The following is a 23872-nucleotide window of genomic DNA, read 5'->3' on the forward strand; positions in this document are numbered from 1 at the left end:
CACAACATTTCGGAGTATATACTTACTCCTTCATCCTGTATGGATGTCAACTTCTTTATCATGAGGAACACAACGTTTCAGAGTATATACTTACCATCAGGATGAAGGCGTAAGTATATACACCGAAACATTGTGTTCCTCATAATAAAGAAGTTGACATCCATAAATCCTCTTCCTCAGTAAGGAATGCATCTCAACAAAATGTCTCTCCAAACAGTTCAGACCTGCTCAACTTTGTGAATCATTGAGAAGCACTCTTATGCATATTCCAACACACACATGCAAATCCCATGTACACAATGCTGGGGGGGGGGGGGGGGGGGGGGGGAATCTCATATAGATCTGACACATACATTCACATTGGTGTGGATCAGGCCATGCAGATCCGAACACTTATCTCTGTAATCTGTATATACTTGCCAACACATGGGTACACATTACTCCGGTCTGTTAGATGCTGATCTTGTAACAAATTTCCAGTGATGAAAACACATAACAAGCATACACTGGATTCTATCTATATGAGGCTGTAAAAACTGAACATTACACTGGATGTGCAATTACATTGAGAATCCCTTGTACAGGTGTCAGGTACATATGCCCTTAGGCACAGTGTGAAGTGTGGACACAGGGATGAGTGGGCACATGAGATCACTATGAAGCCAGTGTCTAAGCACTGACCATAACGAAGTGATGAGCACTGGCGTTATCACAAAGAAAGACACAGGTGACACGGTTGAAATCGGAAAGTTTATACAGCTACTTCCTTCTAAAGTAGATAAATTAATGATTATTTGAACTATTGGGTATGTAGTTACATAAACCACCTGCCCTGTGGAATGCTGGTGTGTTCAGTGTTGGAGTTTATCTATCAGGAGACAGACAATCTAGCTGTACAAGATGCACACCCAGCTCGTTGTATGGTTGCTCCCTACTATAGAAGCATCACTACAAGACCTGCATATATCTTTTGGTGCAACACAGTCCTGCAGATCTGGAAGTTTGCTTTGTGAAGTTGGCAAGTTGTGGAATACGATCGGTAATTGTCCTGAGTGCCATACTGGCTGTGTAGCATCAGAGTTCCTGTAGATACTTCAGCGGACACATTGCCTGCTTCTTGTTTGGAGCTTGCACATGAATCATACCATTGACTTCTTCCCCAACTTGCACAACAATCTGAAAGACAATAAATGATGGATTGATACAATGTGGATCTTTGCATGATTAAAGTGAAAGAATTCCGTTGGCCCCTTTTGTTTTATAAGACCTATTTTATGATGAGCATGTTGTGATGAAGATACTGTAATGTTCTATTTAATTTGAAATGAACACAACTTCATTTATCATATGTTTGTAATCATGATGTGACATAGTATGCATATATACTCTCCAAAACAAGTAGTGGATCATGAAATATATATGTTACAATCACTTGTTAGAAGAAAGATCAGCTTTGAAAAATGTCTGTAAAAGATTTCAGTTTTGGAACCAAAACCTAATGCCCAACACAAACGAGACATTGCACGTGGACCATGCTATTACTCTGTGCACGTGGGTAGGGTGTCATCCTTAATTTATTGAAGGGTTAAATCGTTCTAAGCCTTTAGTATTTGCCGTTGATTTTCATTATCACAGTAACACCTAAGCTAGTAGACTTCACTGGTTCATGGTTCTGTAGTAGTCACCTGGCACCCATCACACTACTTCAGGACCATTTTTGTCATTCTGTCCATGTATGAAAACCAATACTTTTCTCTCAATGTTTGTTTAGTTTCGTTATTCCCAAATTGGCCTAAATAGTGTCTTGCTTTGAAAACTGTTCTGTGTAGGGGTCTTGGGATCACAATTTTGTGTTGACAGATCATTCCTCCAGTGAGACAAAGTTCTCACTTCACACCATATGAGATACCCAGTCTCCTTTGAGAATTCTGTGTTTGATTTTCTGCAGCTATCTCTAGTTGTTTCTCTCTTGCTCCAGAATGATGGAGTGTTCAGTCTACACAATGCTTTTCAACACTTTCTCAGTGCTGTCATCCCTTGTGATGGGGAGTGGGCGTCTTGACAGGAAGGAAAGAGTTTCAGCTACAACTCTATCTACTTCATATACCAGCTTGTAATCAACATCTTACATATCCATGACCCATTTCTCTATTCGAGGCGTTATATAAAAAATGCAAAAGTCCAGTGATCTCTATAATTTACTCTATAGAAAACTGGAGTATACTGCCTTATATTTTGTTCTTGGTTGTCAAGTTTTGGCGTGTTATGATGTCACTTCCCTTTCTATGATGTCAGATTTGCAGAATCTTTGTGGTATTTGACGTACTTCTGACGTACTGTCACTTCCGGTTCTAAGATCACTTGTGACATTACGTCTGGTAGATAGTACCTGTTGTACCTTTGAGCCCCATCCAGGTCGTATAAATATGTTGTAATTTGCTGCTGATGTCATCACTTCCGTTGAAGGTTAACAGGTTTACACCTTATATCACCTCGATCTATGATTCCAATGTAATCAAGCAATAAGCCCTCGCATTAGTAAAGCAAACTTTTCACGCACACAGGCACGCACGCACGCCAACCATTGCATCTCTTATGTCTCTCCTCCGTGCACGCACGCCAACCATTGCCTCTGTTATTTCTCTCCTCCTTTTGCTGTTTTCTGAGCACATGTAGACAAGGGAAACCGGTGTGCTTGACTTGCACTCATCTTGGTCAAGATTTGCAAATGTCGTTAGTCTGGCAAAGAGGTATTATGGTTATGCATAAAAGTTTTTGAGTTTTTTCCACGTTGCGAACTTAATATCCTCTTTTAGACACAGTCGACACGCTTCTTGTAGCTCACACTGCATTCCAGGGAGAGAGTTGTCTCCCTTACATAGAATAAGCAACCAGAATATGAACCCCCTGAGGCATGATACTACACCCACACTGCACGCATTGTAACCAGAATACAATAGCAAGCCGTGCGTCCTGATCTTTCCCATGTAGATCACATTGGGGACAAGATGTGTATGCAGACGTCAAAGGCACAACCACTACTTTAGCTGAACTGGGCAAGCGCTGCAAGAGCAGTGGACAAGACACGACTAAATTGTCATTGGGAGATTAATTAGGACCATACCATGTCCAAGAAACAAATGTTGGACAGATCATAGGGAATGACCTATTGCTGATCAAATCATCTCAAAAGGTTAATGTTTTGACAACACATGCCTGTTTTCTTTCTTTGTTGTTTGTCCAGATATCCCCTATCCCCAACTTACCACCTAACTTGTCCTTTGTCACCATTGTCTTGACTTACCACCTAACTTGTCCTTTGTCCACATTGTCTTCTTGACTTACCACCTTACTTGTCCTTTGTCCTCATGTCTTCTCAACTTACCACCTAACTTGTCCTTTGTCCCCATTGTTTTGACTTACCACCTAACTTGTCCTTTGTCCTCATGTCTTCCTAAAATACCACCTAACTTGTCCTTTGTCCCCATTGTCTTCTCAACTTACCACCTAACTTGTCCTTTGTCCCCATTGTCTTGACTTACCACCTAACTTGTCCTTTGTCCTCATGTCTTCCTAAAATACCACCTAACTTGTCCTTTGTCCTCATGTCTTCTTGACTAACCACCTAACTTGTCCTTTGTCCCCATTGTCTTCTTGACTTACCACCTTACTTGTCCCCATTGTCTTCTTGACTTACCACCTTACTTGTCCTTTGTCCTCATGTCTTCTCAACTTACCACCTCACTTGTCCTTTGTCCCCATTGTCTTCTTGACTTACCACCTAACTTGTCCTTTGTCCTCATGTCTTCTCAACTTACAACCTAACTTGTGCTTTGTCCTCATGTCTTCTTGACTTACCACCCAACTTGTCCTTTGTCCCCATTGTCTTCTTGACTTACCACCTTAACTGTCCATATATCCCCTAGTTGTAGCTCCCAACTGTCTTCTTGTCTGATCACCTAAACTGTCCATATATCCCCTAGTTATAGCACCCCATTGTCTTCCTGTCTGACCATCTAAACAGTTCATATATCCCCAAGTTGTAGCTCCCCATGGTCTTCCTGTCTAACCACCTAAACTGTCAAGATATGCCCTAGTTATAGCACCCCATTGTCTTCCTGTGTGTCCACCTTAAGTGTCCATATATCCCCAAGTCGTAGCTCCCCATGGTCCTCCTGTCAAACCACCTAAACTGTCTATGTTTCCCCTAGTTGTAGCTCCCCAGGGTCTTCCTGTCTGACACCTAAACTGTCCATATATCCCCTAGTTGTAGGTCCCCTTTGTCTTCCTGTCTGACCACCTTAACTGTCCATATATCCCCTAGTTGTAGGTCCCCTTTGTCTTCCTGTCTGACCACCTAAACTGTCCATATATCCCCTAGTTGTAGGTCCCCTTTGTTTTCCTGTCTGACCACCTAAACTGTCCATATATCCCCTAGTTGTAGGTCCCCTTTGTCTTCCTGTCTGACCACCTAAACTGTCCATATATCCCCTAGTTGGAGCTCCCAACTGTCTTCCTGTCTGACCACCTAAACTGTCCATATATCCCCTAGTTATAACTCCCCATGGTCTTCCTGTCTGACCACCTAAACTATCCATATATCCCCTAGTTGTAGGTCCCCTTTGTCTTCCTGTCTGACCACCTAAACTGTCCATATATCCCCTAGTTGTAGGTCCCCTTTGTCTTCCTGTCTGACCACCTAAACTGTCCATATATCCCCTAGTTATAACTCCCCATTGTCTTCCTGTCTGACCACCTAAACTGTCCATATATCCCCTAGTTGTAGCTCCCAACTGTCTTCCTGTCTGACCACCTAAACTGTCCATATATCCCCTAGTTATAACTCCCCATTGTCTTCCTGTCTGACCACCTAAACTGTCCATATATCCCCTAGTTGTAGGTCCCCTTTGTCTTCCTGTCTGACCACCTAAACTGTCCATATATCCCCTAGTTATAACTCCCCATTGTCTTCCTGTCTGACCACCTAAACTGTCCATATATCCCCTAGTTGTAGCTCCCAACTGTCTTCCTGTCTGACCACCTAAACTGTCCATATATCCCCTAGTTATAACTCCCCATTGTCTTCCTGTCTGACCACCTAAACTGTCAATATATCCCCTAGTTGTAGGTTGCCTTTGTCTTCCTGTCAGACCACCTAAACTGTCCATATATCCCCTAGTTACAACTCCCCATTGTCTTCCTGTGAGACCACCTAAACTGTCCATATATCCCCTAGTTGTAGCTCCCCTTTGTCTTCCTGTCTGACCACCTAAACTGTCCATATATCCCCTAGTTATAACTCCCCATTGTCTTCCTGTCTGACCACCTAAACTGTCCATATATCCCCTAGTTGTAGGTTTCCTTTGTCTTCCTGTCGAACCACCTAACTGTCCATACATCCCCTAGTTACAACTCCCCATTGTCTTCCTGTGAGACCACCTAAACTGTCCATATATCCCCTAGTTGTAGCTCCCCATTGTCTTCCTGTGAGACCACCTAAACAGTCCATATATCCCCTAGTTGTAGGTCCCCTTTGTCTTCCTGTGAGACCACCTAAACTGTCCATATATCCCCTAGTTGTAGCTCCCCATTGTCTTCCTGTGAGACCACCTAAACTGTCCATATATCCCCTAGTTATAACTCCCCATTGTCTTCCTGTCTGACCACCTAAACTGCCCATATATCCCCTAGTTATAACTCCCCATTGTCTTCCTGTCTGACCACCTAAACTGTCCATATATCCCCTAGTTGTAGCTCCCCTTTGTCTTCCTGTCTGATCACCTAAACTGTCCATATATCCCCTAGTTTTAGGTCCCCTTTGTCTTCCTGTCTGACCACCTAAACTGTCCATATATCCCCTAGTTGTAGGTCCCCTTTGTCTTCCTGTCTGACCACCTAAACTGTCCATATATCCCTTAGATGTAGGTCCCCTTTGTCTTCCTGTCTGACCACCTAAACTGTTCATATATCCCCTAGTTGTAGCTCCCCTTTGTCTTCCTGTCTGACCACCTAAACTGTCCATATATCCCCTAGTTGTAGGTCCCCTTTGTCTTCCTGTCTGACCACCTAAACTGTCCATATATCCCCTAGTTATAACTCCCCTTTGTCTTCCTGTCTGACCACCTAAACTGTCCATATATCCCCTAGTTATAACTCCCCATTGTCTTCCTGTCTGACCACCTTAACTGCCCATATATCCCCTAGTTGTAGCTCCCCTTTGTCTTTCTGTCTGACCACCTAAACTGTCCATATATCCCCTAGTTATACCACCCCATTGTCTTCCTGTCTGACCACCTAAACTGACCATATATCCCCTAGTTGTAGCTCCCCTTTGTCTTCCTGGCAACCACCTAACAACCCTGCCACCCAACACATCATACACCAACAAGTGCGCATCAATCGCCTCATCTTCATTTCGTTTCTTTTAAATTTTCTACCTCTGACCCTTGAAACTATTTAGTTCTTTTTTTTTTCATTCACCTGGTCTTTATGAAGTCTCATTCCATTGTCTCCTTCGCTTAAGTTCATAGTGTGTGTCACTTGGAAGACCCTCTGCCCAGGCACCAGACGTTGTACATATGTTGCTGGAAAATAGCCCACTTTCCCATTGCACCGACCCTGCAACAATAATAGATAAAATAGAGTTGCAAGTCTCACTAGAATTTGGGGGGATATTAACAAACTTTTTTTTATACCATATAAGTCAATACGAAGGTAATCAAATGTAGGCAAATAAGTCACATAGGTCTTGAAGCAACATAACAGCATTTAGAATGTAGAGCCATAAATTTCTGCAGATAAACATGAATATTTTGAAATGTCAAGACTTTCGAGAGAAAACATGTATATGTAAAAATGTAACCAAAGCTTTTGCACAAAATATATCTCCACTACATGCCTTTTACATTACACTTTGTAAGCTGAATAAAACTGTAGGTCAACTCAAGAACTGACTTTCACTTTGTGTGTGTTCATTGCAGTATCAACCTTCATAGAGTGAGGGCCTGTATGCAGAATGGAGCTTGCCTCTATTTGAATTGAAAAGCTGTATATTAAGTGGGTTCAAAGATTGTTGTTGTGTGGACAAATTAGGTTAAGTAAAACACATATTTGTATTTTTTTACATGCACTTGGTGCATGTAGACAAATATTAAGTTGCATTTTTAGCTCACCAAGTCCGAAGGACCAAGGTGAACTTATGCCATACCGTTGCGTCTAGCGTCCGTCGTTCGTCTTTCGTCTGTTGTCTGTTCGTTGTCCATGTGTCAACAATTTATTCAAACAACGTCTTCTTCTGAACCACAAATTGGAAATTAATTAAATTTGGTGGTGGGGATTCAAAATTGTACAAATAGTGGGGATGCTCCCCCCATAGGGGCTTAGGGGCAGGGTCAAATAGGGATAATTTGGCTATATTGCTTTAAATGACTTCCTCTCAGGAACTAAGAGATAGTTATCAACAATATTTTGTGGGAAATAAGATTGGAGAAATGGAGGGGTTGAACCCTACCCCCAACCCCGGGACTAGGGGGTGGGGCTAAAAAGAGTCTATAACTTGGACACAGTTAAGATCCCCACCATATAACCATATGTACAATTAAGAGTATAATGAGAGAAATACACATATGCCACCAGGACTGACCCTACTGTTCATCTGTCCGGCATTCCCAAAGGTGTTAGCACCTTGATCATAACACGCAAACCGATATTATCCCCACCTTTTAATAAACAGATACATTGTATACATTTGTTTGTTATGAAGAGAATAATACCTTTAAAATGACATATCCTGGATCATAACATGCAAACAGTTCAGACCTTTATGCTACAATTTCTGTTTCTGTGGGGAGTACTATACACCACGTGTCTTTGGGGAGTACTTTATACCCAGTTTCTGCTGGGAGTACTATATACTCAGTGTCTGGGGAGTACTATATACCCAGTGTCTGTGGGGAGTACTATATACCCAGTGTCTGTGGAGAGTACTATATACCCAGTGACTGTGGAGAGTACTATATACCCAGTGTCTGTGGAGAGTACTATATACCCAGTGACTGTGGAGAGTACTATATACCCAGTGTCTGTGGGGAGTACTATATATCCAGTGACTGTGGAGAGTACTATATACCCAGTGGCTGTGGGGAGTACTATATACCCAGTGGCTGTGGGGAGTACTATATACCCAGTGGCTGTGGAGAGTACTATATACCCAGTGTCTGTGGGGAGTACTATATATCCAGTGACTGTGGAGAGTACTATATATCCAGTGACTGTGGAGAGTACTATATACCCAGTGTCTGTGGAGAGTACTATATACCCAGTGACTGTGGGGAGTACTATATACCCAGTGTCTGTGGGGAGTACTATATACCCAGTGGCTGTGGGGAGTACTATATATCCAGTGACTGTGGAGAGTTCTATATATCCAATGACTGTGGAGAGTACTATATACCCAGTGTCTGTGGAGAGTACTATATACCCAGTGACTGTGGGGAGTACTATACCCAGTGTCAGTGGGGAGTACTATATACTCAGTGTCTGTGGGGAGTACTACATACCCAGTGTCTGTGGGGAGTACTATATACCCAGTGGCTGTGGGGAGTACTATATACCCAGTGTCTGTGGGGAGTACTATACCCAGTGTCTGTGAGCAGTACTATACTCAGTGTCTGTGAGGAGTACTATACCCAGTGTCTGTGGGGAGTACTATATACCCAGTGTCTGTGGGGAGTACTATATACCCAGTGGCTGTGGGGAGTACTATATACCCAGTGTCAGTGGGGAGTACTATATACCCAGTGTCTGTGGAGAGTACTATATACCCAGTGACTGTGGAGAGTACTATATACCCAGTGTCTGTGGGAAGTACTATATACCAAGTGTCTGTGGGGAGTACTATACCAAGTGTCTTTGGGGAGTACTATATACCCAGTGTCTGTGGGGAGTACTATACCCAGTGTCTGTGAGGAGTACTATACCCAGTGTCTGTGAGCAGTACTATACTCAGTGTCTGTGAGGAGTACTATACCCAGTGTCAGTGAGGAGTACTATACCCAGTGTCTGTGGGAAGTACTATATACCCAGTGTCAGTGAGGAGTACTATATACCCAGTGTCTGTGGGGAGTACTATATACCCAGTGTCTGTGGGGAGTACTATATACCCAGTGTCTGTGGCTAGTACTATATACCCAGTGTCTGTGGGGAGTACTATATACCCAGTGTCAGTGAGGAGTACTATATACCCAGTGTCAGTGAGGAGTACTATATACCCAGTGACTGTCGGGAGTATTATATACCCAGTGACTGTTGGGAGTACTATATACCCAGTGTCAGTGAGGAGTACTATATTCGTATACACCCAGTGTCTGTGGGAAGTATTATATACCCAGTGTCTGTGGGGAGTATTATATACCCAGTGTCTGTGGGGAGTATTATATACCCAGTGTCTGTGGGGAGTACTATATACCCAGTGTCTGTGGGGAGTATTATATACCCAGTGTCTGTCGGGAGTACTATATACCCAGTGACTGTCGGGAGTACTATATACCCAGTGTCAGTGAGGAGTACTATACCCAGTGTCTGTGGGGAGTACTATATACCCAGTGTCTGTGGAGAGTACTATATACCCAGTGTCTGTGGAGAGTACTATATACCCAGTGTCTGTGGGGAGTACTATATACCCAGTGACTGTCGGGAGTACTATATTAGTATATACCCAGTGTCTGTGGGGAGTACTATATACCCAGTGTCTGTGGGGAGTACTATATACCCAGTGTCTGTGGGGAGTACTATATACCCAGTGTCTGTGGGGAGTACTATATACCCAGTGGCTGTGGGGAGTACTATATATCCAGTGACTGTGGAGAGTACTATATACCCAGTGTCTGTGGGGAGTATTATATACCCAGTGTCTGTGGGGAGTATTATATACCCAGTGTCTGTGGGGAGTATTATATACCCAGTGTCAGTGGGGAGTATTATATACCCAGTGTCTGTGGGGAGTATTATATACCCAGTGTCTGTCGGGAGTACTATATACCCAGTGACTGTCGGGAGTACTATATACCCAGTGTCAGTGAGGAGTACTATACCCAGTGTCTGTGGGGAGTACTATATACCCAGTGTCTGTGGAGAGTACTATATACCCAGTGTCTGTGGAGAGTACTATATACCCAGTGTCTGTGGGGAGTACTATATACCCAGTGTCTGTGGGGAGTATTATATACCCAGTGTCTGTGGGGAGTACTATATACCCAGTGACTGTCGGGAGTACTATATTAGTATATACCCAGTGTCTGTGGGGAGTACTATATACCCAGTGTCTGTGAGGAGTACTATATACCCAGTGGCTGTGGGGAGTACTATATACCCAGTGTCTGTGAGGAGTACTATATACCCAGTGTCTGTGGGGAGTACTATATACCCAGTGTCTGTGGGGAGTACTATATACCCAGTGTCTGTGGGGAGTACTATATACCCAGTGTCTGTGGGGAGTACTATATACCCAGTGTCTGTGAGGAGTACTATATACCCAGTGTCTGTGAGGAGTACTATATACCCAGTGTCTGTGGGGAGTACTATATACCCAGTGTCTGTTGGGAGTATTATATACCCAGTGGCTGTGGGGAGTACTATATACCCAGTGTCTGTGGGGAGTACTATATACCCAGTGGCTGTGGGGAGTACTATATACCCAGTGTCAGTGGGGAGTACTATATTCGTATACACCCAGTGTCTGTGGGGAGTACTATATACCCAGTGTCTGTGGAGAGTACTATATACCCAGTGTCTGTGGAGAGTACTATATACCCAGTGTCTGTGGGGAGTACTATATACCCAGTGTCTGTGGGGAGTATTATATACCCAGTGTCTGTGGGGAGTACTATATACCCAGTGACTGTCGGGATTACTATATTAGTATATACCCAGTGTCTGTGGGGAGTACTATATACCCAGTGTCTGTGGGGAGTACTATATACCCAGTGTCTGTGGAGAGTACTATATACCCAGTGTCTGTGGAGAGTACTATATACCCAGTGTCTGTGGGGAGTACTATATACCCAGTGTCTGTGGGGAGTATTATATACCCAGTGTCTGTGGGGAGTACTATATACCCAGTGACTGTCGGGAGTACTATATTAGTATATACCCAGTGTCTGTGGGGAGTACTATATACCCAGTGGCTGTGAGGAGTACTATATACCCAGTGGCTGTGGGGAGTACTATATACCCAGTGTCTGTGAGGAGTACTATATACCCAGTGTCTGTGGGGAGTACTATATACCCAGTGTCTGTGGGGAGTACTATATACCCAGTGTCTGTGGGGAGTACTATATACCCAGTGTCTGTGGGGAGTACTATATACCCAGTGTCTGTGAGGAGTACTATATACCCAGTGTCTGTGAGGAGTACTATATACCCAGTGTCTGTGAGGAGTACTATATACCCAGTGTCTGTGGGGAGTACTATATACCCAGTGTCTGTGGGGAGTACTATATACCCAGTGTCTGTTGGGAGTATTATATACCCAGTGGCTGTGGGGAGTACTATATACCCAGTGTCTGTGGGGAGTACTATATACCCAGTGGCTGTGGGGAGTACTATATACCCAGTGTCAGTGGGGAGTACTATATACCCAGTGGCTGTGGGGAGTACTATATACCCAGTGTCTGCGGGGAGTACTATATACCCAGTGTCAGTGGGAAGTACTGTATACCCAGTGTCTGTGGGGAGTACTATACCCAGTGTCTTTGGGGAGTACTATATACCCAGTGTCTGTGGGGAGTACTATATACCCAGTGTCTGTGGGGAGTACTATATACCCAGTGTCAGTGGGGAGTACTATATACCCAGTGTCTGTGGGGAGTACTATATACCCAGTGTCTGTGGGGAGTACTATATACCCAGTGGCTGTGGGGAGTATTATATACCCAGTGTCTGTGGGGAGTACTATATACCCAGTGGCTGTGGGGAGTACTATATACCCAGTGGCTGTGGGGAGTACTATATACCCAGTGTCTGTGGGGAGTACTATATACCCAGTGTCTGTGGGGAGTACTATATACCCAGTGTCAGTGGGGAGTACTATATACCCAGTGTCTGTGGGGAGTACTATATACCCAGTGGCTGTGGGGAGTACTATACACTCAGTGACTGTGAGGATTGTTGTAGTGGGTAAAGTGAGAATGCACTTCTATTCTCTACTTACCTTCCACCAGTCGGGATCTGAACTGTTGATGAGACTCAGTTTCCATCCTGCCCTGTCAGGATACAACATTGATGTTTGAGGAGTAAATAATACATTATACCTGAGCATGTTAGTTTGCAATTATTAGGTAAATATATTTCTCCCAAGTTTCTAGTTTTCAAAGTTAAAACTATTTTCTAGTTGTTTTCCCATAAAGCACCTGCCTGAAAGACACATGGAAACCAATTGTTTTTTAAACTTAGTTTGTGGCAAGAGTTGATTAAATGTTGTTTCCTAGACTACATAAATATAAGGGATTTTCTGAAACTCATGTGAGCTTAGAATTAGTTTGGAATTGTTTTATGGTTATATTCTATAATATAGGTATGTCTTACCTTCCAATTAGTATGTTTAAATTTCAAACATTTCATAAAACAATTTTAAAATATCAATGCTTCTTACATGTATGTGTACAGTAGACAGATGAATATGTATAGTAGACAGATGAATGTGTACAGTAGACAGCTGAATGTGTATAGTAGACAGGTGAATGTGGACAGTAGACAGCTGAATGTGTACAGTGGGCAGGTGAATGTGTACAGTAGACAGCTGAATATGTACAGTACACAGCTGAATGTGTACAGTAGACAGGTGAATGTGTACAGTGGGCAGGTGAATGTGTACAGTAGACAGCTGAATGTGTACAGTACACAGCTGAATGTGTACAGTAGACAGGTGAATGTGTACAGTAGACAGCTGAATGTGTATAGTGGACAGCTGAATGTGTACAGTGGACAGCTGAATGTGTACAGTAGACAGCTGAATGTGTACAGTGGACAGGTGAATGTGTACAGTAGACAGCTGAATGTGTACAGTAGACAGGTGAATGTGTACAGTAGTCAGGTGAATGTGTACAGTAGACAGCTGAATGTGTACAGTAGACAGCTGAATGTATACAGTAGACAGGTGAATGTGTACAGTGGACAGGTGAATGTGTACAGTAGTCAGGTGAATGTGTACAGTAGACAGCTGAATGTATACAGTAGACAGCTGAATGTGTACAGTAGACAGGTGAATGTGTACAGTAGTCAGGTGAATGTGTACAGTAGACAGCTGAATGTGTACAGTAGACAGCTGAATGTATACAGTAGACAGGTGAATGTGTACAGTAGACAGCTGAATGTGTACAGTAGACAGGTGAATGTGTACAGTAGACAGCTGAATGTGTACAGTAGACAGCTGAATGTGTACAGTAGACAGGTGAATGTGTACAGTGGACAGGTGAATGTGTATAGTAGACAGGTGAATGTGTACAGTAGACAGCTGAATGTGTACAGTAGATACCTGGATGTGTTCAGTAGATAAGTGTATGTGTTCAGTAGGTACCTGCATGTGTTTAGTAGAAGCCTGAGTGTGAACAGAGGATGATACCTGCTTGTGTTCAGTAGATACATGAATCTTTACATTAGATACCTGCATGTGTTCAGTAGATACCTGCATGTATTGAGTAGATACATGACTTTTTACAGTAGATACCTGCATGTGTTCAGTTGACACCTGTGTGTGTTCAGTAGATAAGTGTATGTGTTCAGTAGATAAGTGTATGTGTTGAGTAGATGCCTGCATATGTTCAGTATATAAGTGAATTTGTTCAGTAGATACGAGCATGTGTTCAGTAGATACCTGCAAATATTCAGTAGATAAGTGTATGTGTTCAGTAGCCACCTGCATGTGTTCAGTAGATATGTATATGTGTTCAGTAGATACCTGCATGTGTTCAGTAGATGCCTGAATGTGTTCAGTAGGTAAATGAATTAGTTCAGTAGATACCTGTATGTGTTCAGTAGATACCTGCATGTGTTCAGTAGATAAGTGTATGTGTATAGTAGATACCTGCATGTGTTTAGTAGACACCTGAAAGTGTACAGTAGATACCTGCATGTGTTCAGTAGATAGGTGTATGAGTTTAGTAGATACCTGCATGTGTTGAGTAGATACCTGAATGTATTCAGTAGATACCTGTATGTGTTCAGTAGATACCTGAATGTTTTCAATAGTTAAGTGTATGTGTGCAGTAGATACCTGAATGTGTACAGAGTGGTTGAACTGACATTTGAATCTAAAATAACTAATAATTAATTTCATTTATGCTAAGAATGACATAGTTTAGTTTGACGGTTTGATCAAGCCGTTTTGGTATATGTACTGTGTTTCCAAAATAATGAGGACTCCCTGTTGTGTTTTGCGAGCTCCAGCGATGAGCGTGAGTGACCCGCGATGGTCAAATGTGTGAGAATTTCTGTGTGTTGCAGAGACTTAGCGGCTGAGCACTAATCTTCAGGTATGAAATACTGTTTTTTGTTTAATATATTATCATGTCATAAATGCAAGTTTTGGAAATACGTCAACTTTATTGATAATTCATTTTGCATTTTTCAAAGAGCGTGTTGTTCGATTTTCAATCATCTTTGAGTGCTCAAAATATATGCTGGAAGTATTTATAATGTTTTCAAGTATTGTTATATCCCCTAAATGGTATAACTATTCTTTGTTGTGTAAATATCAGTCAAAGAAAATGTTTATTTACCGTAAATATGAATTTTGTAGCGAGTTAAATTTAAGGAGAAATCCTTGTTTCAAAATGAAATGTAACCTTTATTGGGGATGATTTTGGGTGAACATTATGAATGTTTGAATACTTTTCAAGAACTTTAATTGATTTATTTGCTTTATTATCACTAAAGAGTATATTTAATTTACTCTTCAGAACATATTTAATGTTACGAAGAACTCAGCCAATAAAGAGTGGTGAACACTATCTTCTCTTCATCATTTGTACCAAAATTTTCTGAAGATTAATTGAAGAGTTGGTACAGAGAAGAAATGAGTGATTCAGATGAATTAGCGTTGGAACTTGATGGAGTTGGACAGTTGTGGAATGGAAGTTCACAAGAGGCTGAAGGTGCAGGTGTTACCAATGTAAAAGAGAGAATGCAGATTGTGAAAGCAAAGAGAAAGGTGATTAAAGGGAAAATTACCAGAACTATAAATAGACTTAAAGACAACATGCAAACTAAAATGGTGAAAAAAAGAAGAATTTTAAAGGAGTTAGAAGAACTCAGAGCTGATTATACAAAGGCATGTGAATTACATGGAGAACTGTATGAGTATACAGAAGAGGCAAAAGTTGCAGGTTTAGATAAATGGGAGTCAGATCTAACCAATGATATCTATGGAATAGAAGAATTAGCAGAGGATTATCTAGCATCACTTGACATCACAGAAAATGAAACAGAGACAGTGTCAAAGGGAAAGGGTAAATCTGTCAAGGTTCAAAGTGGTCCTTCAACATCATTTCAAGCTGCTGAAGATGATGACAGTGCATCTTATAAAGATAATGCATCTCAGGATGACAATACATCTCTTGCTGGATCAAGTGAAGGATTTGATGGGTGGATAACTTCACTGAAGGAGTATCAAGAGACTAAACACTGTCTAAGCTACACCCCGAACATGAGTTTAGCGGAGGCATTGATCAAGATTGAAGCCAGTAGGGACATACCTAATATCACTCTTCCTAAATATTCAGGGGATCCTTTGGAATATGTGAATTTCATGGAAAGATTCAAAATTCATATCCATGATAATTAAAGCACATTTAACAGATGCCATGAGACTGGTACAATTAAAGATGCATCTGACTGGTGAGGCTGAGAGGGCCATTGCAGGACTTGGATCTAGTGGCACCATGTACGCTACTGCCTTAAAAATGTTAAAGGAACAGTTCGGCCAGGAAAGTTATATTGCAAGAGCATATGTGAACAAGCTGACTAAGGGGAACAGAATACAGGGACGAGAGGCGCTGCGAGATTTCTCCTTAGATCTGATCAATTGCATAGCAACTTTAACACGGATGGGTTCCTTTGCAGATATAAACGCAAATGATAATTTGCGGCAGATAGTAATGCGTATGCCAGGGTACCTTATCTGATATCAGAGAAAGAGGTGAATGGCCGTCAATTCGCCATATCAGTGATTTTATCAGAAAACGGGTAAAATCAGAGTTCGACCCAGACTTTGGGGATTTGGAAAGAAGAAGTGATTCCAGAAGGATAAAGGGGTTATATTCTCATCAGCAGATGAAGAGGGGGCCCATATGTTATCTTTTTTCTGAAGAACACAGAATCTCAGATTGCCCAACATTCACAGATTGTACTGTTCCGGAGAGGACTCAGAAGGTTCGAGACCTACGTCTGTGTTTTGGCTGTCTTGTCAGAGGCCATACATATTACGAGAGACTGTAAGACCAAGAAGGCCTGCGGTATCAACGGATGTTCACGTACACACAACAAGATGTTGCATTTTGACCCACAGGTGGCCAGTTCTATCATTGATACAAATAGTATTCTCCCAGTGGTCAGGGTGATGTTTAAATCCTCAAATGGTAGGACCAGGGAAGGTAACGTCCTAATAGATGGAGGTGCAGGAACCACAATCATTCGCAAAGAATTTGCAAAATCACTTGGTCTCCAGGTTAACAAGGAGAGACTTGATCTATCACTTGTAGGATGTGAGAAACTTGAAAACATTAACAGTCGCAGATTGAAATTTTGGATTTCTTCACTTGAAAGCAGTGAGGCATTTGAAGTAGAAGCTTATGAGATTGATAAGACTGTTTTGAATGTTAAGCCCTTGGATAGAAACTGGTTGAGATCATTCTCACATCTTAACAACATCGAACTGTCGCACAAGGCGGGACCTATTGATCTCATCTTGGGAGTTCAGTATTCTCACTTGCATGCTGAAGAAGAGGTTCGTCAAGGTCTTCCATTTGATCCGATCGGAAAGAAGAGCAAGCTTGGATGGTATGTTATGGGTCCAGACAAAGCTCAACGTTCAGTGATATGCTCAGTGAACTTTGTTGAGAAACTTAATCTTGACAAATTCTACCAGTTTGAAACATTGGGGGTACAAGCTCCAAACTGTAAATGTTCTGTTGAAGTACTCTCAAGTGAGGATCGAGTAACACTCAAACTGATGAAAGAATCGTGCCGCAAGGTTCAGGACAGATACGAGATTGGTCTTCCTTGGAAGAAGAACCCTGCCTTACTTCCAAACAACTATAATGTAGCCTATAGCAGACTTGTGTCTCTTGAGAAGAATCTCCTGAAGAATGACCAAAAGGCTAAAATGTATTGTGATGCTGTGAATGAGTATGCGCAGAAAGAATGGGCAGAAAAGATTGATGATCCCATTGTGAAAACTAGTGGTTTCCCAGTTTACTATCTTCCACACCATGGAGTTTATAGACCGGACAAGCCCAGTACCCCATTGAGAGTTGTGTTTGATCCGGCATGTGTGTGTGATGGTGTATCGCTCAACTCATATCTGTATAAGGGTCCAGGTCTCATTGGGAACTTGCTGAGTGTTCTTCTGAGGTTTCAAGCGGACAGAGTGTATCTTCAGATCAGGTTGAGAGAGAGTGGTTTTGTTCTTCGCAGTTGGTTCGTGAACAGAGTAGAGAAAATCAAGACCTTGGGTATTCGATGGAATCTGGATACTGATAATCTGAGTTTTGCAGTCAAGAATCTGGTTGCAGAGAAATACACTAAGAGACAAGTATTATCCAGAATGTCAATGTTGTACGACCCACTTGGACTAGCTTTAGCAATGACGATCAAAGCCAGAGTAGCTATGCAGGATATCTGGCGTCAGAAATCGTTGGATTGGGATGATGAGTTACCCAAAGAAATGTATGGTCAGTGGTCGAACCTGTTTCAGGAACTGCAAAGGTTGAGAGATGTTCAGTTTCCACGTTGTTTGAAACCTCCTGATTCCGTGAACACAACAACTCTACACGTCTTTGCAGACGCAAGCATGAAAGCCTATGGAGCTGCAGCATATCTCACATGTGCAACAGAAAATGAGACTTCAACAAAGTTGATTATGGCAAAGGCTAGAGTTGCACCACTGCATCAGACAACAATACCGAGATTGGAGCTTATGGCGGCATTGATTGCTTCAAGGTTGGCTACAACGATCAAAAGAGAAATCAGACAGAAGCTGTCAAATGTGATATTGTGGACTGACTCACAAATTGTGCTTCATTGGATCAGAGCAGAATCAATAACATTCAAGGCCTTTGTTGGTGTCCGCATAGCCGAGATACAATCTCAGTGGAATCAGACACACTGGAGATATGTGCCAACATATTGGAATCCTGCAGATGATCTTAGCAGAGGAATTTCTGTGGAGGAATTGAATGGCAGCTGGATGAATGGGCCAGAATTCTTGAAGTTACCAGCTAATGAGTGGCCCACCCAGCCATGTGATGCAGCAACTACTGAATCCAGTGAGGAGAAAAGGAAGTGTCCAGCTATTGCTGCTTGTGCACCAATCAACCCTGTCATAGAAGCAGATAAGTTTTCATCATGGCAACGACTTCTGCGAGTTACAGCATACTGCCTAAGGTTTGTCAGGAAACTCAAGGATAAGATACACAAGGTTTCACAACTAGGGGATAATGCTATAACAGTGAGTTGTGAAGAGATGAAAGCAGCTGAATTGTATTGGATCAAGTGTGTCCAACGTGGAATGAATGATTGGAAGAGTGACTTCTGCGATCTAGCTCACTTTGAGGAAAAGGGTATTGTTCGAGTAGGAGGTAGACTCAGACATTCTCCACTGCAGTATGATCAGATTCATCCAGTACTATTGTCTCCAGGTCACCATGTATGCAGATTGATAATGTGTGATGTTCATGTGCAAATGGGTCATGCTGGTCCATAGAGAACATTGTGCAAGAGTAGGAGATATTTTTGGATTGTGCGTGGGCGGAACCTAGCCAAGAGTATTGTGAGAAATTGTGTTGTGTGCAGGAAGTTACGTCAGCCTGGTCATACCACTCTGATGGCTGACTTGCCTCCAGAAAGATTGCTTCTATTCTCACCACCATTCCATGTAACAGGAGTTGATCTCTTCGGACCAATGTCAATCAAGTATGGTAGGAACAAAACCCAAAAGGTATGGGGAGCAATCTTCACGTGCGCGAATGTGAGAGTGGTTCACTTAGAGATAGTGGATGGATTGTCTACTCAGGCATTTCTACAAGCATTGCGTCGTTTTGTATCAAATCATGGATGGCCAGACACAGTTATTTCTGATAATGGCACATCGTTTGTTGGAACCGAGAGAGAACTTCGTACCCTATTCAGAGAAGGCAAACAACAAATGATGGACTTTGCATTGCTGCACAGAATCAATTGGAAGTTCATCACGCCTTTGAGCCCACACCAAGGTGGACTCTATGAAAGTTTGATTAAACAAGTGAAAAGATCTCTGAAGGTCATCATCGGTCAACAGATTCTCAGCTGGAATGAGTTATCAACTGCATTTGCAGAAGTGAAAGGTTTCCTGAACGCAAGACCATTGTATTATACAGCACAGGATCCTAATGATCCACAAGCCCTAACACCCAACCACTTCCTGTTAGGGAGAGCTTCCATAAATGTTCCACAAGGACCGTTCCAGGAGACAAAGAACCTACATAAAAGGTTTGAATATGTGCAGATGCTGGTGAAGCAGATTTGGAAGAGGTTTCTACGAGAGTATCTACCAACTCTCATGCGTAGGAGCAAGTGGCGTACACAGGGGAGACAACTCCAGATAGGAGATATTGTTCTGCTTATGGACAACAATGCACCAAGAGGAAAATGGGACTTGGCAAGAATCGTTGATTTATTTCCTGGAAAGGATGGTATTATCAGAAATGTCAGAGTTCGCACCAAGAACGGTGAATACAACAGATCAGTACAGAAATGCTGTCTGATCCTTGAATATTTCACAAAGACTTTTTTCAGATGGCACTTGGTTGCCCCCGGAGGATTTGGTTGAAATGACATTTGAATCTAAAATAACTAATAATTAATTTCATTTATGCCAAGAAAGACATAGTTTAGTTTGCCGGTTTGATCAAGCCGTTTTGGTATATGTACTGTGTTTCCAAAATAATGAGGACTCCCTGTTGTGTTTTGCGAGCTCCAGCGATGAGCGTGAGTGACCCGCGATGGTCAAATGTGTGAGAATTTCTGTGTGTTGCAGAGACTTAGGGGCTAAGCACTAATCTTCAGGTATGAAATACTGTTTTTTGTTTAATATATTATCATGTCATAAATGCAAGTTTTGGAAATACGTCAACTTTATTGATAATTTATTTTGCATTTTTCAAAGAGCGTGTTGTTCGATTTTCAATCATCTTTGAGTGCTCAAAATATATGCTGGAAGTATTTATAATGTTTTCAAGTATTGTTATATCCCCTAAATGGTATAACTATTCTTTGTTGTGTAAATATCAGTCAAAGAAAATGTTTATTTACCGTAAATGTGAATTTTGTAGCGAGTTAAATTTAAGGAGAAATCCTTGTTTCAAAATGAAATGTAACCTTTATTGGGGATGATTTTGGGTGAACATTATGAATGTTTGAATACTTTTCAAGAACTTTAATTGATTTATTTGCTTTATTATCACTAAAGAGTATATTTAATTTACTCTTCAGAACATATTTAATGTTACGAAGAACTCAGCCAATAAAGAGTGGTGAAAACTATCTTCTCTTCATCATTTGTACCACAGAGGATGCCTGGATTTGTTCAGTAGACACTTGTGTGTGTTCAGTATATACCTGTATGTGTTCAGTAGATAAGTGTATGTGTTCAGTAGATAAGTGTATGTGTTGATTGGAAACCTGCATGTGTTCAGTAGATGCCTGCATATGTTCAGTAGATAAGTGAATTTGTTCAGTAGATACCTGAATGTGTTCAGTAGATACCTGAATGTGTTCAGTAGATAAGTGTATGTGTTCAGTAGGTACCTGCATGTGTTCAGTAGGTACCTGCATGTGTTTAGTAGAAGCCTGAATGTGAACAGAGGATACCTGCATGTGTTCAGTAGATAAATGAATTTTTACAGTAGATACCTGCATGTGTTCAGCAGATACCTGCATGTGTTCAGTAGATACATGAATGTGTACAGTAGTTACCTGCATGTGTTCAGTAGATACCTGAATGTGTTCAGTAGATACCTGAATGTGTTCAGTAGTTAAGTGTATGTGTGCAGTAAATACCTGAATGTGTTTAGTAGATACCTGCTTGTTTTCAGTAGATAAGTATATGTTTTAGTAGATACCTGCATGTGTTCAGTAGATACCTGAATGTGTACAGTAGATACCATCATGTGTTCAGTAGATACCTGCATATGTTCAGTAGATACCTGAATGTGTCCAGTAGATACTTGTATGTGTTCAGTAGATACCTGAATGTGTTTAGTAGTTAAGTGTATGTGTTCAGTAGATACCTGAATGTGTTTAGTAGTTAAGTGAATGTGTGCAGTAGATACCTGAATGTGTACAGTAGATACCTGCATGTGTTCAGTAGATACCTGCATGTGTTCAGTAGATACGTGAAAGTGTGGCATGGCATTGTGTATTCATAGCTTTCGGCCATGGGAGCCGTGCCAATTTACACTAGTCAGGGGGGTACTCAAAGTATGTGATCTAGACTACCAGTTGTTGGACTTCCATTTTTGTGGAAGCCTCGATGGCTGAGTGGGTTAGATCGCTGACTTTGTGTGCTGGCGATTAGGTGCCTCACCCTGGCAGGTGTGGGTTCGAATCACTAAGAAAGTGTTATCCCAAATATAACATTAGTTACATTTCACCACTTTCTAAATGGCATTGTGTATTCATATCATTGATATAATATATACCCTGTGGTAAATCTCGCCATTTGATAATTTTGTTGACATTATTATATACTTATGTAAGCATTCGTTTAAATGTGATCCAACATGATCAAGCAATCTATTTTTAATCTCCAACCAGTTCTTTGGTTTTGGCACGGAATAATTGACGCGCTTGTTGCCTCCCCTGTTATATGAACTTTTTTTTTCTCATCTTTGCTAATACCACTGGTTTTACGAGAATTGGATCGAATCTCTTGCTTCCTTACGTTGTATTTGGTTAGTTTTGACAGCACTGAAAGAAATTCCTCCTCGGATATCTTACAATCAGCCATTGCTGTTGAAATATGGTCCTCAATGCTGTTCAACTTTGCTTCGGCCAGTATACGAATATTATCATGTTTTAATGCTTTCTTTTGCAACTTACGAGAAATAAATTTTATCGCTATTCCTGCCAGTCCTGAGACTCCGGCAGCTATTTCCATGCCAAGTACCATAGGCGCTGCGATTATGGTTGATAATAAACCAACACCGGCTACACCAAGTCCCATGCCAGCCTTTACAAGCGCAGTGTCAACTCCGTTGAGAGCATTCACAGCTCTACAATACTTTTCATACAATCCAAATCTCAACTTCCTCTCCTTCTTTATTCGATGTTTTATGTCGCTTATTTGATGTAATCGAAATCCATCAACAGTATCCATCTTTTCAGATGCTTCTTTGAGCGCCGGATATAAACCCATAGTGTATATTATTATATCATAAAATAGTCTTTAATTCGTCTTGCTTCAATGTTTTGAGAGTATACATCAACCTTATTAAATGTATATTATACGTCATAAATATCTTAGTAAGAGAAATGCTATTACCTTTAATAATTTGGACCCCCTCAACCGGTGATACTCCCATATAAATAATACTGCAACGTCGACGCTCGTTTTGCTTAAGCCATTTAATTGATAGGCCTGGTAATATTTCGAAAGCATCTTCTGGTGCATCTCCAAACAAGACTTCAATAATAATTGTAGAAAGATTAGGTATTGCACCTGTGAATGTAACTTCTTTCCGCTTGTATACATTATCTTGTAAGTGTAAAGCATATAACTTGCCATCAGTACCGGTGTAAAGTCTGAAAGTATACCCCCCCCTTCAAAGTATACCCGGGTAGATTCTGGGGCCTTACAGAATCTACCCCGCGGTAGATCTTAGGAGCTCCCAGAATCTACCCCCCTTTCCCAGATTCTACCCCTGGTTATAACCGGCCAGGCCATTAAATGTGTTTCCGAAAGGGGCGAAAGTTGTGTGTGCAACCCAAGAGGGGGCTTTAGGGGTTGCTTATATAGAATTTGGGAATTTTGAGATTTGGAATAGATGCCGATGGGGTTGGGGAGGAGAACTAAGGGAGCTGGGTATGGTGGATGTTTGTTTGTTTATGTGATTTTGATTTGGTAGATTATTGTGTTTTTAGATGCGTTTTATTAGTTCCGTTTTGATTAAGAATACGCCTAAGGCCTTGAAGTTTTCTAGTTTATTTTGTGGGTTTAGTATTGCTTCTAGAGTGAGAGCCTTGTTTAGATTGAGTGTGGTTTGTAATGCGGTTTGATGTGTTAGGTAGTGTGTGCAGTGGATGAGTGCGTGTTCTGGGGTTTCTAGTTGTTTGCAGTGTGGGCAGTTACCTGTAGTATGTTTTTTTAATTTTTTTTAGGTGGTTATTTAGGTTGGTGTGTCCTGTTTGGAGTTTAGTGATTACTCTGTCGATTTTTTTTGATGGATGGAGAATTTTTGGTTTGGTTAGTGGTTTGCTGAGTACTTTTTTGATTTGGCTATTTGAGTTTAGATATAGGTTATGCCATTGTTTGGTGATTTTTTGCTTGTTTACACTTTTAATTTCTGATTTTGAGATGGGTAAGTTTAAGTTTATTTCTGGGATTTTGAGGGATAGTTTAAGT

At 41.5% G+C, this 23872-nt stretch overlaps 1 protein-coding gene across 3 annotated transcripts in view; it reads right to left on the bottom strand.

Annotated features, from left to right (window-relative positions):
- Positions 1-397: 397 nt before the first annotated feature.
- The window catches only part of LOC139466660 (uncharacterized), a 345287-nt gene continuing 321812 nt past the window's right edge, over positions 398-23872 (bottom strand). For all 3 annotated transcript variants that reach the window (XM_071248253.1, XM_071248252.1, XM_071248254.1), the window contains 3 exons: positions 12209-12260; positions 6481-6618; positions 398-1176 (listed from right to left, as the gene is read on the bottom strand). In XM_071248253.1, coding sequence (XP_071104354.1) covers positions 1075-1176; positions 6481-6618; positions 12209-12260 — 292 coding nt within the window. In that variant the 3' untranslated portion in view covers positions 398-1074. The remainder of the gene's footprint in view (positions 1177-6480; positions 6619-12208; positions 12261-23872) is intronic.

The sequence above is a fragment of the Haliotis cracherodii genome, unplaced genomic scaffold (assembly GCF_022045235.1).
Source record: "Haliotis cracherodii isolate W230 unplaced genomic scaffold, xgHalCrac1.p SCAF_19, whole genome shotgun sequence".
NCBI lineage: Eukaryota > Metazoa > Mollusca > Gastropoda > Lepetellida > Haliotidae > Haliotis > Haliotis cracherodii.